This window comes from Macaca mulatta, chromosome 1, assembly GCF_049350105.2.
Source record: "Macaca mulatta isolate MMU2019108-1 chromosome 1, T2T-MMU8v2.0, whole genome shotgun sequence".
Classification (NCBI taxonomy): Eukaryota; Metazoa; Chordata; class Mammalia; order Primates; family Cercopithecidae; genus Macaca; species Macaca mulatta.
The window spans coordinates 83,891,886-83,908,454 of record NC_133406.1 but is presented as its reverse complement, the minus strand read 5'-3'; the positions used below and the strand labels follow the sequence as shown (position 1 = coordinate 83,908,454).

General features: G+C 40.9%; 1 protein-coding gene and 1 pseudogene across 2 annotated transcripts in view; both read left to right on the top strand.

The window, feature by feature from the left end:
* Positions 1–16,569, top strand: part of ACBD3 (acyl-CoA binding domain containing 3) — a 47,581-nt gene that overhangs the window by 21,262 nt on the left and 9,750 nt on the right. The window contains exons 2-6 of the mRNA XM_001091471.5: positions 1,891–2,032; positions 2,941–3,081; positions 6,476–6,634; positions 10,221–10,395; positions 15,693–15,879. Of these exons, the coding sequence (XP_001091471.1) occupies positions 1,891–2,032; positions 2,941–3,081; positions 6,476–6,634; positions 10,221–10,395; positions 15,693–15,879 (804 nt within the window). The remainder of the gene's footprint in view (positions 1–1,890; positions 2,033–2,940; positions 3,082–6,475; positions 6,635–10,220; positions 10,396–15,692; positions 15,880–16,569) is intronic.
* On the top strand, positions 8,067–8,955 carry LOC100427264 (putative ribosome biogenesis protein RLP24 pseudogene; annotated as a pseudogene). The gene has a single exon (XR_001439604.3). The product of XR_001439604.3 is annotated as a putative ribosome biogenesis protein RLP24 pseudogene (transcript).

Below are 16,569 nucleotides of genomic sequence, written 5' to 3'. Positions count from 1 at the left end.
TAGAACCTAATTTCATACGGCTTTTAAATGTTGGTAGCAGTTAGTCTTTATAGGTCAAACTTGTCGCACTCTTCATTGCCTATATGGAAACTTACCAGAGTCAATCAGATGAAGGGAAGAAAAGCATTAATAGTTTTTAATAATAATAATCCTGTTTGCCAGGCACGGTGGCTCATGCCTGTAATCCCAGCACTTTGGGAGGCTGAGATGGGCAGATCACGAGGTCAGGAGATCGAGACCATCCTGGCTAACACGGTGAAACCCCATCTCTACTAAAAATACAAAAATTAGCCAGGCGTAGTGGCGGGCGCCTGTAGTCCCAGCTACTCGGGAGGCTGAGGCAGGAGAATGGCGTGAACCCAGGAGGTGGAGCTTGCAGTGAGCCGAGATCGCGCCACTGCACTCCAGCCTGGGCGACTGAGCAAGACTCCGTCTCAAAAAATAATAATAATAATAATAATAATCCTATTGCCTCTGAAGTAGCAACCTCTGAAGTGTAACCCTCTCTTTATTGATGAATAAACTGAGAGGTTGAATGGTCACATAGCTAGGAAGTGTCTCAGATGAGATTTAAACCCAGGCCATCCAATTCCAAAGCCTTTTCCACCACGTTGTACTGCCTCAGTGGGATGGATACATTTTTGAATACAGCCTTTCAAAGTGTATGTAATCTCTTATGCATGATCGTGTTAAAAGGGACTAATATAAAATTATTTTAAGTGTTTCTTTTCTCTTTTGGCTAAAAATTATTTTTAAAAGCTATTTTAAAAACCGATTGTTGGCCTGGACATGGTGCCTCACACCTGTAATCCCAGCACTTTGGGAGGCTGAGGCAGGAGGATTGCTTGAGCCCAGGGTTCAAGACCAGTCTGGGCAACATTGTAAGACATTGTCTCTGCAAAAAATAAAAAATTAACCAGATGTAGTGGCACGTGCCTGTAGTCCCAGCTTCTCAGGAGGCTGAGGCAGAAGGATTGCTTAAGCCTGGGAGATCAAGGCTGCAGCCTGACTGCAGCTTGACAGATGGGTTTTTCTGTAGTAGCTTTAGTGTGAATATTGATAGTTGGCTTATTTTTACAACATAATTCAGGATAGGCATGGTGGTTCACACTTGTAATGCCGTCTCTTTGGGGGACTGAGGCGGGAGAATCACTTGAGCTCAGGAGTTTGAGACCAGCCTGGGCAACATAGTGAGACCTTGTCTCTACAAAAATAAAAACATTTTCCAGGGATGATGGCACATGCTCCACCTGTAGTCCCAGGTAGTTGGGTAGCTGAGGTGGGAGGATCACTTAAGCTCAGCAGGTTGAGGCTGCAGTGAGCTGTGATCATGCCACTGCATTCCAGCCTGGGCAATAGAGTGAGACCTTGTCTCAAAAAAAAAAAAGCAAAAAAAAAAAAAACCATCATACAGGATTTCTGTCTTAGGTTCTGTTATTCATAAAATGTAGTAATTGGGCTGGGCTCAATTACTATGCTGGCTCAAATCCCAGCACTTTTGAAAAAGAGGCTGAGACGAGAGGCTTGCTTGAACCCAAGAGTTCGAGACCAGCCTGGGCAGACCCCGTCTCTGCAAAAAGACATGTTTGGTGGCACGCACGTATAGTCCAGCTACTTGGGGGGCTGAGGTGGGAGGATCATTTGAGTCCAGGAGGTCAAGGCTGCAGTGAGCCGTCATCACACCATTGCACTCCAGCCTGGACAACAGAGTAAGACTCTGTCTAAAAATAAAAACATTTTTAAAAAGTAATTGAAATAAAAATTTCACTATAATAGTGTTTGTGTCTATTACAGGCAGTTTGTGACACACTTTGTAGTAAAACTTTAGTATATAATGCTGAAAATCATGTATTTTGCCAGTGCTAATTGTTTTCTTTGTGTTTCTTACAGAAAAAGATGGCAAAGCATTTCATTCAACTTATGAAGAAAAATTGAAGCTTGTGGCACTGCATAAGCAGGTTCTTATGGGCCCATATAATCCAGACACTTGTCCTGAGGTTGGATTCTTTGATGTGCTGGGGAATGACAGGAGGTAACAGTGTTTTTCTGTGTAGTGAATTTAATGAGAATAATGTTGGCAAAGGGTACAATGTGTATTGGTTAAGACGTGAATAGCTGGCTCTTTAGCTTAAAATAAGAACTTAACATTTTTTCTTGTAGCTTCTGGAGTCTTCAGATATTTATCTGTTTTTAGTTTAGAGATGTTTATGGCTAAATATTGTGGAAGAACTGTATTCATCTGATTATTAACATAAGACAAGTAGAGGTTCATTTGGTTCTTCCCAAATAATATTAAAAGTAGCCGTTTAAAATACATAGTAATTGATTGCGTTATTGAGGCATAAAAAAGTTGTGACAAAAAAAATACATTGAGTATTTTTGTTTAATTAAGGTTCAAATATTATATAAGAAAAGTAGGCTGGGTGCAGCAGTTCACGCCTGTAATCCCGGCACTTTGGGAGTCCAAGGTGGGTGGACCATTTGAGGTCAGGAGTTCAAGACCAGCCTGGCCAACATAAAACCTCATCTCTACTAAAAATAAAAAAATTAGCCAGCGGTAGTAGTGCACGCCTGTAATTCCAGCTACTTGGGAGACTGAAGCAGGAGAATCGCTTGAGCCTGGGAGGCAGAGGTTTTGGTGAGCCAAGATCACGCCATTGCATTCCAGTCTGGGCAACAAAGTGAGATCCTGTCTCAAAAAAAAAAAATTGATACCCTTTTGCTGTATGGGAATCATCAGCAATGCAGTTGTTTGGATTGTATGTGGCATATCTAGTAAATCAATACATACTTGTTAAAACTTGAAGTTTTGAGCCTTTTGCTTACAGTAGAATCATTCTTCATTTTAGTTACAATTGAGAATTATTCATATTTAGTTTAAATTTAAAAGTTCTCTTTCTACTAAGAAGGGGAGGTAACTTTTCTTGTTATTCCTTACAGGAGAGAATGGGCAGCCTTGGGAAACATGTCTAAAGAGGATGCCATGGTGGAGTTTGTCAAGCTCTTAAATAGGTGTTGCCATCTCTTTTCAACGTACGTTGCGTCCCACAAAATAGAGAAGGAAGAGCAAGAAAAAAAAAGGTGAAGTTTGAGGGCATGGAATACTTTACTGCTGCACAGCCCAGTGTACTGATGCTTTTGTTTTATGGAGTGTCTATTCTAGTTCTAGATCAGGTGTTTTGCTTTCCTTGGATCCCCATTTCTTGTGGCAATTGTTCAAACTTCCTGATGTGAGCAGGTATTTATATTATGAGTTTTGTGGGGAGGGAGAACTGCTTCCTACTGGCTGTGTCTTTAAAAGAAACCTCCCATCCATCATGGCCTTCCTTTTGTTTTATTACAGTAAGTTTCTGAATAAGCCCCACCATAAACTCAACCACTCCCTCCTCCCTATCCTCTGGTCTTACATACCCTTTGCTGCAGTCTCCCTTGAGCTTCTAGAATACTCATGCTCCATTTCATTGTTTGCAACTATGCTACCTTATATAGACATTCATGTTGGCTTTGGCGTCCAGCTGGCTTATTGATTATTTTCACGTTTTGGAGGAGGAGCTACTAAATGTGCTGTTTATGTTTATGGGATTCTCCGTTGTAGTTGTGAATTAGAATTATAGTTACACCTTATTTATCTAGTAGCTATATTTTCAACAGTTTTGACTACCTAAAATTTTAAGTGATGAAAATGATGCTACAAAACCAATTTTTCTTTTTTTTTTTTTTTTGTTTGTTTTTTTTTTTGAGACGGAGTCTTGCTCTGCCGCCCAGGCTGGAGTGCAGTGGCTGGATCTCAGCTCACTGCAAGCTCCGCCTCCTGGGTTCACGCCATTCTCCTGCCTCAGCCTCCCGAGTAGCTGGGACTACAGGCGCCCGCCACCGCGCCCGGCTAGTTTTTTGTATTTTTTTAGTAGAGATGGGGTTTCACCGTGTTAGCCAGGATGGTCTCGATCTCCCGACCTCGTGATCCGCCCGTCTCGGCCTCCCAAAGTGCTGGGATTACAGGCTTGAGCCACCGCGCCCGGCCTACAAAACCAATTTTTCTTCAGGTTATGTTATACTTTTTTTTTTAGACGGAGTCTTGTTCCGTTGCTATTGCTCAGGCTGGAGTGCAGTGAAATGATCCTCTGCCTCCTGGGTTCAAGCAGTTCTCCTGCCTCAGCCTCTCGAGTAGCTGGGATTACAGGTGCCTGCCACCAACCCAGCTAATTTTTGTGTTTTTAGTAGAGATGAGGTTTCACTATGTTGGCCAGGCTGGTCTCAAACTCCTGACCTCAGGTGATCCACTGCCTCAGCCTCCCAAAGTGCTGGGATTACAGGCGTGAGCCATGTTGCCCAACAGATGTTATTCTTTAAAAACAATTGATTCTCTGGTTTCCTGCCTTAACCTGGATTAAAAATAACAGATTAGAAGAGAAAATAGCTTGATAATGAGGGACATAATAGAAAGCATGAAAAATAGACATGAGAATTATAAAAGCATGGCATTCAGGGGTCATATAATATGAAGGTAAACTCCATTACAATAGTATGATGTACAGTTTTTATGTTTATAGCTGTAACCCCTGAGTCATCAAGAGATGGAACATTAGTTATGATTTATTCCTGTTTAAGATAATAGGAAATGGCTTAATTACATTTTCAGAAGATATTTATCCAAAGAAAGTTTTTTTTAATCTAAAAGAAAGGTTTTGGTTCTTAGGAGAATAGAATGAGATTTCTTTAACTGGAAAATTGATTTATGTCCTATAGTCCTTTGTGTAGTGATGTTGGATCAATCAGGTATCGCTATGATGTCTGTAGAATAAGTATCTATTGCTTTTTAAGTTCTTATTTTAATGATATATATGCATATTTCTCTTAAGCATTGTCAAAAGTTACTACTCAACATATAGAGCTGCATTTTCTTTTTAAAAATATACTTTTGTCATGGGATAAAGTCCATATAGAATTATTTTAAAGTGTTGAAGAGTAGATTTCACCTGTCCTGAAGCTTAAGCTCTGGCTTGTGAACCTTCTTGCCCTGTACCAGTTGTGACACATTAAAAGTAGGTCATGGCTGGGTGCAGTGGCTCACGCCTGTGGTGGCTCACATCTGTAATCTCAGCACTTTGGGAGGCCAACGCGGGCAGATCACTTGAGTCCAAGAGTTCAGGACCAGCCTGGGCCACATGGCAAAACCCCATCTCTACAAAAAAAACATAAAAATTAGCCGAGTGTGGTTGCAGGTTCCTATAGTTCCAGCTACTCAGGAGGCTAAGGTGGGAGGATCGTTTGAGCCTGGGAGGCAGAGGTTGCAGTGAGCCAGGAACGTGCCTCTGCACTCCAGTCTGGGTGACAGAGTAAGACCCTGTCTCAGAAAAAAAAAAAAGTAGGTCATGTTATTGTTTTATTTTGAGCCTTGGCTGTGGCTCAGGTAGTTGTTAATCACTTATAGGAGTTAGAGGGGAGAAAGGTGAGGTAGCCCAGACAATTCTCGTGGTAGAAACAAGAAATGGTGTTTTATCTGATACTCCTTAGAAATCTTCCCTTTCATCCTGTCTGCAGCCTCCCTGGACACCATACCAGTCTCAGACCCTGAAGATGTCCCTTCCTAGCACAATAGGATCTGTTCTTTTTGGAAGGGTCTTGTGGGATGGGTGAAAGCTGGGCAAGGGCCACACTGAGAGGTTAGCCATTCTTTTTTAAATTAAAAGCTTAAAAAATTTTTAATTTCAGAAATAATACACAAATATATTCAATATAAAGATTTTCATTTATGGCAGTATGTGAAACACAAACTGAAAAAAATCTTTTTCCCACATTTTTTTTTATTCCACTCTCCTTTGTGTAGATAATAACTGATAAATTTAGGGTATATCCTTCCAGATCTTTTCCTTTGTATTCACCTTTTTTTTTTTTCATTAAGCAAATGTATTAAATGTCTTTACATATTAGGCATGTATTTCTATCCTTTGGCTCTGCGGTGTTTCAGGGTGGATTTTTTACTTCTATACACATTTGTCGAGTGCTTGTTCTTTCTAGCACTGTGCTAAGCCCTGAGGATGTAGTGGTGTGAGATAGGCAGTCTCTTTCCCTATGAAGCATCTACTTTAATGGGTAAGGCAGATCTGTTGCTAAAGGTATCACACAAATTTAATTACAATGACAGCAGGTATTATGAAGGAAAAGCTTTTAGTGCTGTGAGCCTGTATTAGAGGGGGATCCTTCAGGGTATGGGAATATTATAATGATTTAAGTAGTGTCTTATGTTGGACACATTTCTGTTGCTGTGCAACAGGAATTATTCTTGATGTGATTTGTATATTGTGAGATTGATTCCCTATAAGTTTCTGCTAGTAAAGTGTGTGTATTTTAAATTTTGATATATATATCCACATTGTTCTCTAAAAAGGTCATGTCAGTTTTCACTGGGAACTAAAGTTTTATATTTAAAAAGGATTCAATGTATAGTGTTCATTCTCTATCTTTTGCTTTGTAGGAAGGAGGAAGAGGAGCGAAGGCGGCGTGAAGAGGAAGAAAGAGAACGTCTGCAACAGGAGGAAGAGAAACGTAGGAGAGAAGAGGAGGAAAGGCTTCGACGGGAGGAAGAAGAAAGGAGACGGATAGAAGAAGAGAGGCTTCGGTTGGAGCAGCAAAAGTAAGCTTATTATATGGCTTATGTTTTAAAATAAGAAATGGAAAAAAAAAAAAAGAATAAAAATAAGAAATGAGCAGGCTGGGCGTGGTGGCTCACGCCTGTAATCCTAGCACTTTGGGAGGCGGAGGCGGGCAGATCACCTGAAGTTGGGAGATGGAGACCATCCTGGCTAACACGGTGAAACCCTGTCTCCATTAAAAATACAAAAAATACAAAAAATTAGCCAGGCACGGTGGCACATGCCTGTAATCCCAGCTACTCGGGAGGCTGAGGCAGGAGAATCGCTTGAACCCAGGAGGCGGAGGTTGCAGTGAGCCAAGATCGTGCCATTGTACTCCAGCCTGGGCAACAAGAGCAAAACTACGTCTCAAAAAAAAAAGAAAAAAGGAATGTGTTAGGTTTTGGGGTTCACTTGCAGAACCTAGAGATTGGAAGCAGGAACTGAGGTTGCTTGGTTGTGCTGTTTCTTGTCTCTGCTTCTCTCAGCTTATGTCTCTGCTTCATTCTTGCTCTCTGCAAGTTGTCACTGTCTGCTTTGGCATATGCAAGTCTATCCCAGAATTTATTTGGTCCATGTTTCCATGCATCTGACAGAGACTGGCTGGAATCTGTGAGACCCAGTTGCAACTTCTCAGGACAGAGAATCTTCTTGGCCCAGTCTATGTCAGATATCCATTTATGGTCCTTAGTACAAGATTTGGTGGCTGCAACTACTGCTTACTCAGTAAGGGCTTTGAGACACAGGGACTGACGGTTCTTCAAGAGGGAACTGTGGGTACAAAGAGGCAGTGATTTAACACCCATAGAGCACTGTGGGAAGTAAGTCTGAGGTTGTAGGGGTGGCATGGCTTATAGGTTAAACCAGAGAAGTTGAGAGTCCATTGATTTCTTCTCATTATTTCTGGGTAGTTCCTCAGAAAAAGATTTAGTGCTAGCCTCAAACTCACCCAGGGCCTCATTCAACTTTGGAGAAAGACTATGAATGCAGTTCTTTTTGCGGGGAGGTTGTCCTAGGTGGATCCAGTGTTGTGCTGTATGCAGGAGTTTGTGAGGCTTTGCTTTGTTATCTATTAATAGATGGCTGTGAGGTCTCTGTTAAGTTGGTCACATAAGTGGTTGCTGGCCGTGGTGGCTCATGCCTGTAATCCCAGCACTTTGGGAGGCCGAGGTGGGCAGATCACTTGAGGTCAGGGGTTTGAAACCAGCCTGGCCAACATGGTGAAACCATCTCTGCTAAAAATATAGATTAGCCAGGCATGGTGGCAGGTGCCTGTAATCCCAGCTACTTGGGAGGCTGAGGCAGGAGAATCGCTTGAACCTGGGGGGTGGAGGTTGCAGTGAGCTGAGATCACACCACTGCACTCCAGCATGGGTGACAGAGTGAAACTCCGTCTCAAGAAAAAAAAAAAAGGACTTCCTCTCAAGCTTGGCATTTGTTTGGTGGGGTCCCACGCAGGTTCAACAAGCGTATCGAGAAGTGTTATTTCTGTTCGGGGCCCATCTACCCTGGACACGGCATGATGTTCGTCCGCAACGATTGCAAGGTGTTCAGATTTTGCAAATCTAAATGTCATAAAAACTTTAAAAAGAAGCGAAATCCTTGCAAAGTTAGGTGGACCAAAGCATTCCGGAAAGCAGCTGGCAAAGAGCTTACAGTGGATAATTCATTTGAATTTGAAAAACGTAGAAATGAACCTATCAAATACCAGCAAGAGCTATGGATTAAGACTATTGATGCAATGAAGAGAGTTGAAGAGATCAAACAGAAACGCCAAGCTAAATTTATAATGAACAGATTGAAGAAAAATAAAGAGCTACAGAAAGTTCAGGATATCAAAGAAGTCAAGCAAAACATCCATCTTATCTGAGCCCTTCTTGCAGGCAAAGGGAAGCAGTTGGAAGAGAAAATGGTACAGCAGTTACAAGAGGATGTGGACATGGAAAGATGCTCCTTAAAAATCTCTGTAACCATTTCTTTTGTGTACATTTGAAAATGCCCTTTGGATACTTGGAACTGCTAAATTATTTTATTTTTCACATAAGGTCACTTAAATGAAAAGCGATTAAAATACATCTTTCCTGCATTGCCATCTACTTAACATCAGATATTACGGATGTTAGATTGCATCTCAGTGTTAAATCTTCACTGATAGATGTACTTAAGTAAATCATGAAAATTCTCCTTGTAACTATAGAAGTGAATTGTGGATGTAAAATGGTTATGCCATTTGGATAATGGCACTAGGCAGCATTTGTATAGTAACTAATGGCAAAAATTCATGGCTAGTGATGTATAAAATAAAATATTCTTTGCAGTAAAATATTTCCTTTATTAATGTTATAGAAGGGAGGGATACAAAAAGAAACTAACAGTTTGTATGGCAGTGTCAGATATTATTTTAATTTTATTATTTCCTGTTTTGGTTTATTTGCATCTTAGAAGAGCATAATGACATTGTTTGATGCAGCCTAAATTATGCTGGACTGTTTTGACCTGGTTTAACCCTTCTGATAGGTAGTTGTGGATGTTGGGGATGAGAACTGAATAATCTTTGCCTGGGGTGACACTACACTATAGAATTTCCACTTTGGAGAATATTCAGTTCTAACTTGTGATTCCTGGTAGAACAAACTTTATTTTTCTAGCCCAGCAGTGATCTAGAAGCAGAGGAATCCCAGCACCTTTGAAAAGTTATTATGTGGTTGTCTTTTAAAAAGCTCCTGTTTTTGGAAAGTAGAATTTGTGGGTACAACATATGTTCATTATTTGTACATAAAATAAAACCATTTAAAAAGTAAAAAAAAGAAAAAAAAAAGCAGCAACAGCATGTGGTTTATCTGTAAAAGAATATGAGTGTCTCTAAACTAAGCATGCCAAGATATTTTCAGTATTTCCTTTATTAAGACAGGCTTTAAATTAAATGCTGTGGACCCTCAATTTTTCACTGGCCTTATTTATACTTACCAGGGCCACCTGTAACATCTTCCAGCTATTCTTCAGCCTCTTAACTGTTTTTTATGTATTTAGGTAGAGAAGCCATAACCAACAGTTAAATACCTCATCTATGTCAGAGATGACAATCCATCATCTTACAGCATCATGGTTAATTAGTATAGCTCTAGAGCCAAACTGCCTGGATTTGCATTAGCTAGCAGTATAGTCTTGGGCAAGTAAATGAAGTCCTGGATTTGCATCTGCTAGCAGTATAGTCTTGGGCAAGTAACTGAACCCTCTGTCATAGGGTTGTTGTGAGGACTAAATGGGTTAGTATGTGTACTTTCAACCCTGCATGGCACGTTGTAAGGGCACAATAAGTGTTAGTAATTATGATGGTGGTAATGATGATGATCATATGCTTATCTTCCATCCCAAATTTTCCTGGAAAATCCTAAGTACAAAATTAGAGGCCAGGCTTATTTTCTTAAATCTTTCTTCTGGACCCAGAATACATACTAATTGGTATACATTAGTAGCTTAGTTGTTTTTAAGAGTTACAAACTATGAAAGTAAGTAATAAGGACATTTTATTTTGTCATGAACAATCTCCTATAGCCAGACTAGTATATATATTTTTAATGTTTTTAGGCAGCAGATAATGGCAGCTTTAAACTCCCAGACTGCCGTGCAGTTCCAGCAGTATGCAGCCCAACAGTATCCAGGGAACTACGAACAGCAGCAAATTCTCATCCGCCAGTTGCAGGAGCAACACTATCAGCAGTATATGCAGCAGTTGTATCAAGTCCAACTTGCACAGCAACAGGTATGATAGACAACCCTAGACTTCAGCCTTAGAGAGAGTTTTTAGTTTCATTGGAACCCAAGTTCTTTTTTAACAGTCGCAGATGAATTTTGCATTAGTTAGCCTCTAAGGTGTAAAGTAACTTTTGGGTGATCTTTTAGGCAGACTTGAGAATTGCACAGGCAATTGTGAGAGAAAATATGTGTTTTCAAAGCAACTGATGATGCTATATTGTTATAAGGATATTTGGGAGTGGTATGGGTTGAGTGTCTTTACTGTGAGTCTGGCATAGACCCTAATGGTGGTTCTGGAACATGAGGACCTGAGTAAGTAGCCTTAGTTCAGAGATGTCCTTCAGGCAGTGCACTGTGAGAGGCTCGGACAGCCTCCAGTGGGAGGACTCCCCTGCCCTAAGACCATGGAATGGTTCTGCAGAGCTAGCTTGGGTCCATTTGACTTTGTGTTAGGCACCATAGTTAGGCAGTGCTCATGACAGCACATTACTATTCCTCCTCCAACTGCCTGCCCCCAAATATTTTGCTTCCACCTAGGAGAGGTTGCTTTAGGTGAAAGAACATGGGACTGGGAGTCTGATAACATTTGAATTCTCTTCGGGCTTTGACGTTACCTTGTTTGATCTCAGACAAGTTATGACTGCTCTGATTGTTCTGCGCTTTCTTTCAGTCCGTAACAATAGGATATAAAATCAAAGCACTTGTCCTGTTAACCTCACAGGACTATCAGAGGAGTCAAATGAGAAGAGTTACCCTGTGAACCATTTTTGTACTTGTGGAAGACACTTAATTTTACATTCATTTTTTACATCTTGTGCAGGCATAAAATACCTCCTTAGACTTAACCTAGCTTAGTTTAACTTACTTAATTTTCACTTACAAAGCAGTTTACCACCTGTCAGAAAATCTGAGGGAAGAAAAGTGTTACATTATAGTTGCTCAACATTTCTTTTTTTTTTTTTTTTTTTTGAGACGGAGTCTCGCTCTGTCGCCCAGGCTGGAGTGCAGTGGCCGGATCTCAGCTCACTGCAAGCTCCGCCTCCCGGGTTTACGCCAATCTCCTGCCTCAGCCTCCCGAGTAGCTGGGACTACAGGCGCCCGCCACCTTGCCCGGCTAGTTTTTTTTTTTTTTTTTTTTTTTTGAGACGGAGTCTCGCTCTGTCGCCCAGGCTGGAGTGCCGTGGCGCGATCTCAGCTCACTGCAAGCTCCGCCTCCCGGGTTCACGCCATTCTCCTGCCTCAGCCTCCCGAGTAGCTGGGACTACAGGCGCTGCCACCACGCCCGGCTAGTTTTTTGTATTTTTAGTAGAGACGGGGTTTCACCGTGTTAGCCAGGATGGTCTCGATCTCCTGACCTCGTGATCCGCCCGTCTCCGCCTCCCAAAGTGCTGGGATTACAGGCGTGAGCCACCGCGCCCGGCCGTTTTTTTGTATTTTTTAGTAGAGACGGGGTTTCACTGTATTAGCCAGGATAGTCTCGATCTCCTGACCTCGTGATCAGCCCGTCTCGGCCTCCCAAAGTGCTGGGATTACAGGCTTGAGCCACTGGCCCCGGCCGCTCAGCATTTCTTATTGCATGAAGTAATCTTTGTCGTTTTTGCCAGACTCTTTAAATTCCTTGAAAATGTGTATTCTTACCTAAACAGCGTTTTCTCCTGAGTCTTTAGCATCAGAAGTTAAAAAGCACTGCAAGTTTTTTGTAATCCTGAAGAGGAGGAAAAGATGCCAAACCAGAGTTTATTCAAGATAATAAGTGGTATTTTTGAGAGATTTATTCTCTCTCCTCTGAAGCCTGTTTCTACTTTAGTTTCACTTTTCCTCCTGCTTTGATAGGCAGTGAGATCATTTTTAATAGCACATACACTTTGCTCTGTCCTGTTTATAGGTTGCTATCACTTAATGAGAAGAAAGTCAAGTAGGACAAAACCACAAATCTTTGAAATGAAACTAGAAAGCCATAATAGAGGCTGGGCATAGTGGCTCATGCCTTTAATCCCAGCACTTGGGGAGGCCAAGGCCAAAATGGTTGCTTGAGGCCGGGAGTTTCAGACCAGCCTGGGCAACATGGGGAGACCCCATCTCTTAAAAAAAGAAAAAAATATCAGCTGGGCATGGCGGTGCATGCCTCTAGTCCCAGTTACTTGGGTGACTGAGGCGGGAGGATCACTTGAGCTCAGGAGTTTGAGGCTGTAGTGAACTGTGATGGCACCACTACATTCCAGCCTGGGTGACAAAGCGAGACCCTGTCTTGGGAAAAAAAAAAAAAGCCATAGGCCAGGTGTGGTAGCTCACACCTGTAATCCCAGCCCTTTGGGAGGCTGAAGTGGGTGGATCACTTGAGGTTGGGAGTTCGAGACCAGCCTGACCAATATGGAGAAACCCCGTCTCTATTAAAAATACAAAATTAGCCGGGCATGGTGGTATATGTCTGTAATCCCAGCTACTCGGGAGGCTGAGGCAGGAGAATCACTTGAACCTAGGAGGCGGAGGTTTCAGTGAGCCAAGATTGTACCATTGCACTCCAGCCTGGGCAACAAGAGTGAAACTCCATCTCAAAAAAAAAAAAAAAAAAAGCCATATTTGAGATTAGAGTGATCAAACTCAGTTTATCAAATTGATTGGTTGCTTCTGAGAAGAGAAAAGGAAAGGGACTGGGGAAGGAACAAAGGGAACTTTACTTCTATAAAATATTAATTTTTATATAAATAGCAAAATGAATACATTTGTTAATTTTGGGGTGTAGATACATTTGTGGGTGTTTGTTACATTGCTTTTATACCTTTCTGTGCTTTTTTAAACTTCCTAAAAACAGGAAAGAGTATGTAAATATATCAGTACAATCTATTACATGTAGTACAATAGACTCATGGTCAGGGGATCCCAGAGAAAATTGTTTTTCTGCTAGAGCCTTTCAAGAAAGGATTAGTGGAGATGAGGGACCATTTGAGCTGGGCCTATTGATCATCAAAAATGCTCTTTTGCTTTCCTGTCATGCAGTGAATGCTCTGAGTGTGCTGACTTGTTTTGATTTTAGGTACTTTTTCTGGAAGGCCAGTATCCCCTCTAGAATACTGATGTGGAAATTACTGAAAATCCAGACCTTGGAAGAAGATATCTTAAAATCTTAAGCGTGTTATTAACCTATATTAAAAGCAAAGAGAGGCCGGGCGCGGTGGCTCAAGCCTGTAATCCCAGCACTTTGGGAGGCCGAGGCGGGCGGATCACAAGGTCAGGAGATCAAGACCACAGTGAAACCCCGTCTCTACTAAAAATACAAAAAATTAGCCGGGCGCGGTGGCGGGCGCCTGTAGTCCCAGCTACTCAGGAGGCTGAGGCAGGAGAATGGCGGGAACCCGGGAGGCGGAGCTTGCAGTGAGCCGAGATCGCGCCACTGCACTCCAGCCTGGACAACAGCGTGAGACTCCGTCTCAAAAAAAAAATAAAATAAAATAAAATAAAAGCAAAGAGAGGCATTGCTTTTCATCTAAGTAATTGACTTGTAAATGATACATTCAATGAAATGTGTTTAGAGATGTGCCAAAATTTATCATTATCCCTACCCCATGGGATCATAAAGACTTTTTCCGTGTGTGTGTGTGTGTGTGTATTTTTTTTCCTGCAGTGAACATATGCTTACTTGCTTGCTTGTGACAGTGTTTTAGTTTAAAACATTGCTTACATGCCCAAATGCTCATCAACAGTAGAATGGATAGATTTTATCTTTTCATGATGGAATAACTTAATAGTAATGCAAACAACGAAATACAATTACTTGTGACCCTATAGATGTAGCTTATAAAAGTAATGTTGAGTGAAGCCAGACATAAAAAAGAACGTATACTATACAACCCATTTCTATAAAGTTTTAAAATAGGCAAAGCAAATCTATAGTGTTATAAGTCAGAATAGTTGTTACCCTTCAGGGCAGGTGCCCAGAAAGGGGTACCAGGGAATATTCTGGATGCAGATACTGTCTTGATCTGAGTATTAGTTACATGGATGTGTTTGATTTATGAAGATTGATCAAGCTGTGTAATTTATCATTTGTACACTTTTCTACATGTATGTTGTAATTCAATTTCTAGTTCCCCACCAAAATTACCTAAGTAATACTAAGATATTTGAAGTAGTATCTGTCCATATTGATTTAGAAGAGGAATGTCCCAAAATAGTCCTTTGGATTTAAGATGTTTTTAGTGCCATTTTGACTCAGAGGACATTTTGATTTTGTATTTATGAATACACGTTTCAATCATAACTATGTAAACGGTGACAGATTTTCATTGAGAAAATATTTTTACCTCAAATTGCATCCTGTAAGCCTGTTTAATTCTTAGGTCAGCATTTCACAACACGATCAACACGATTAACAATTTTCAGTTTCATTGTGATCATAATTTTTCCCTGAAGTTTTAATTTATTGATTTTTTGGGGTCAATTATGTTAGAATAGTTGTCCATATTTGATTTTTTTTTATCACTTTGGGGGCCCATACCAGATTTTACCAATTATAGCTTCTGCCTTTGTGAATTTTCTTCTGTGACTATTTCTACCAAGTTTAATTTTTCTAATTCAAATTTTGTGTAAAGTTTATCAAGAATTTTTTTCTTCCATCAATTTTAAGAGCACGAGTTACTGTGTTCAGTTTTTGCCTTTAGTAGTTTTATTTTGGGTTATTTCTTTCTTTCTTTCTTTCTTTTTTTTTTTTTTTGGAGACGGAGTTTCGCTCTTGTTGCCCAGATTGGAATGTAATGGCACAGTCTCAGCTCACTGCAACCTCCGCCTCCCCGGTTCAAGCGATTCTCCTGCCTCAGCCTCCCAAGTAGCTGGGCTTAGAGGCATGCACCGCCATGCCCAGCTAATTTTGTATTTTTAGTAGAGACAGGGTTTCACCATGTTGGTCAGGCTGGTCTTGAGCTCCTGACCTCAAGTGATCCACCCACCTGGGCCTCCTAAAGTGCTGGGATTATAGTTGTGAGCCACTTCGAATGGCCTTACTTACTTCAATTTTTCCTGGTTAGTTTTTATAGTGATTCTCAGATCACAGAAATTTGAGCCTTAGTTTTAGGTTTTTGTCCACATTAATTTTTTATTATTGATTTTTTATTATTTTTAGCTATCAGTTTGATATTGTACTACTAATATTCATTATAGACAGGATAAAAACTGATAAAAAATTGTTAATAATTTCTTGAGCATAGCACTTTGGTAGGGCAAAAGCATGGTATCAGATGTACTCCAGGGCAGGTGTCCTATTTGCTAGCCTTCCTGGTCAGTGTGTCTTCACTTTCTCTTGATTTGTAGGCAGCATTACAGAAACAACAGGAAGTAGTAGTGGCTGGGTCTTCCTTGCCTACATCATCAAAAGTAAATGCAACTGTACCAAGTGATGTGATGTCAGTTAATGGACAGGCCAAAACACACGCTGACAGCTCCGAAAAAGAACTGGAACCAGAAGCTGCAGAAGAAGCCCTGGAGAATGGACCAAAAGGTAGGTTTTGCATATGTTTGTCCGGATGTCATAATTCCAAATCTGTGAAAGGCAAAAGTCAAGAAGTCAGGTTATAATTAGCTTTTGAGAACAATTACATCTTTGTGAGAGTTGAACTTTTATTTTACTCTTTTTAGTCTGAATCTGATGCTCAGGTGACTCATAGACCAGTGTAGAAGAGCAAATCAGATGTCTTTGGACACTTTTAAGACAAAAGTTATGTTTTGTCTTATTTTATATATATATAAAAATTATCTATTGCTGCATAACAAATTACAGGCTGGGCGCAGTGATTCATACCTGTAATCCCAGCACTCTGGGAGGCTGAGGCGGGAAGATACTTGAGCCCAAGAGTTTGAGGCTGCAGTGAAGTATGATTGCACCTGCCTGGGTGACAAAGCAAGACTCTCAAAAAAAACCAAAAACAAATTACACCTAAATTTAGTAGCTTGAAATAACAATAAACATTTATTACTTTCTTGCACAGCTTCAGTGGGTCAGGATTTCAGGAGCAGTTTAGCTGAATGGCTCTGACTTAGGCTCCCTCATGAGATTGCAGTCAAGGTGTTGGTGCCGAGACTAGAAGATCTGCTTCCAAAATGGTTCCCTCACATGACTGGCTTTTGGCCAGAAGCTCAGTTACTGGCCCCATGAAGCCTCTCCATAGGGCTTCTTGAGGGTCCTCAAAAC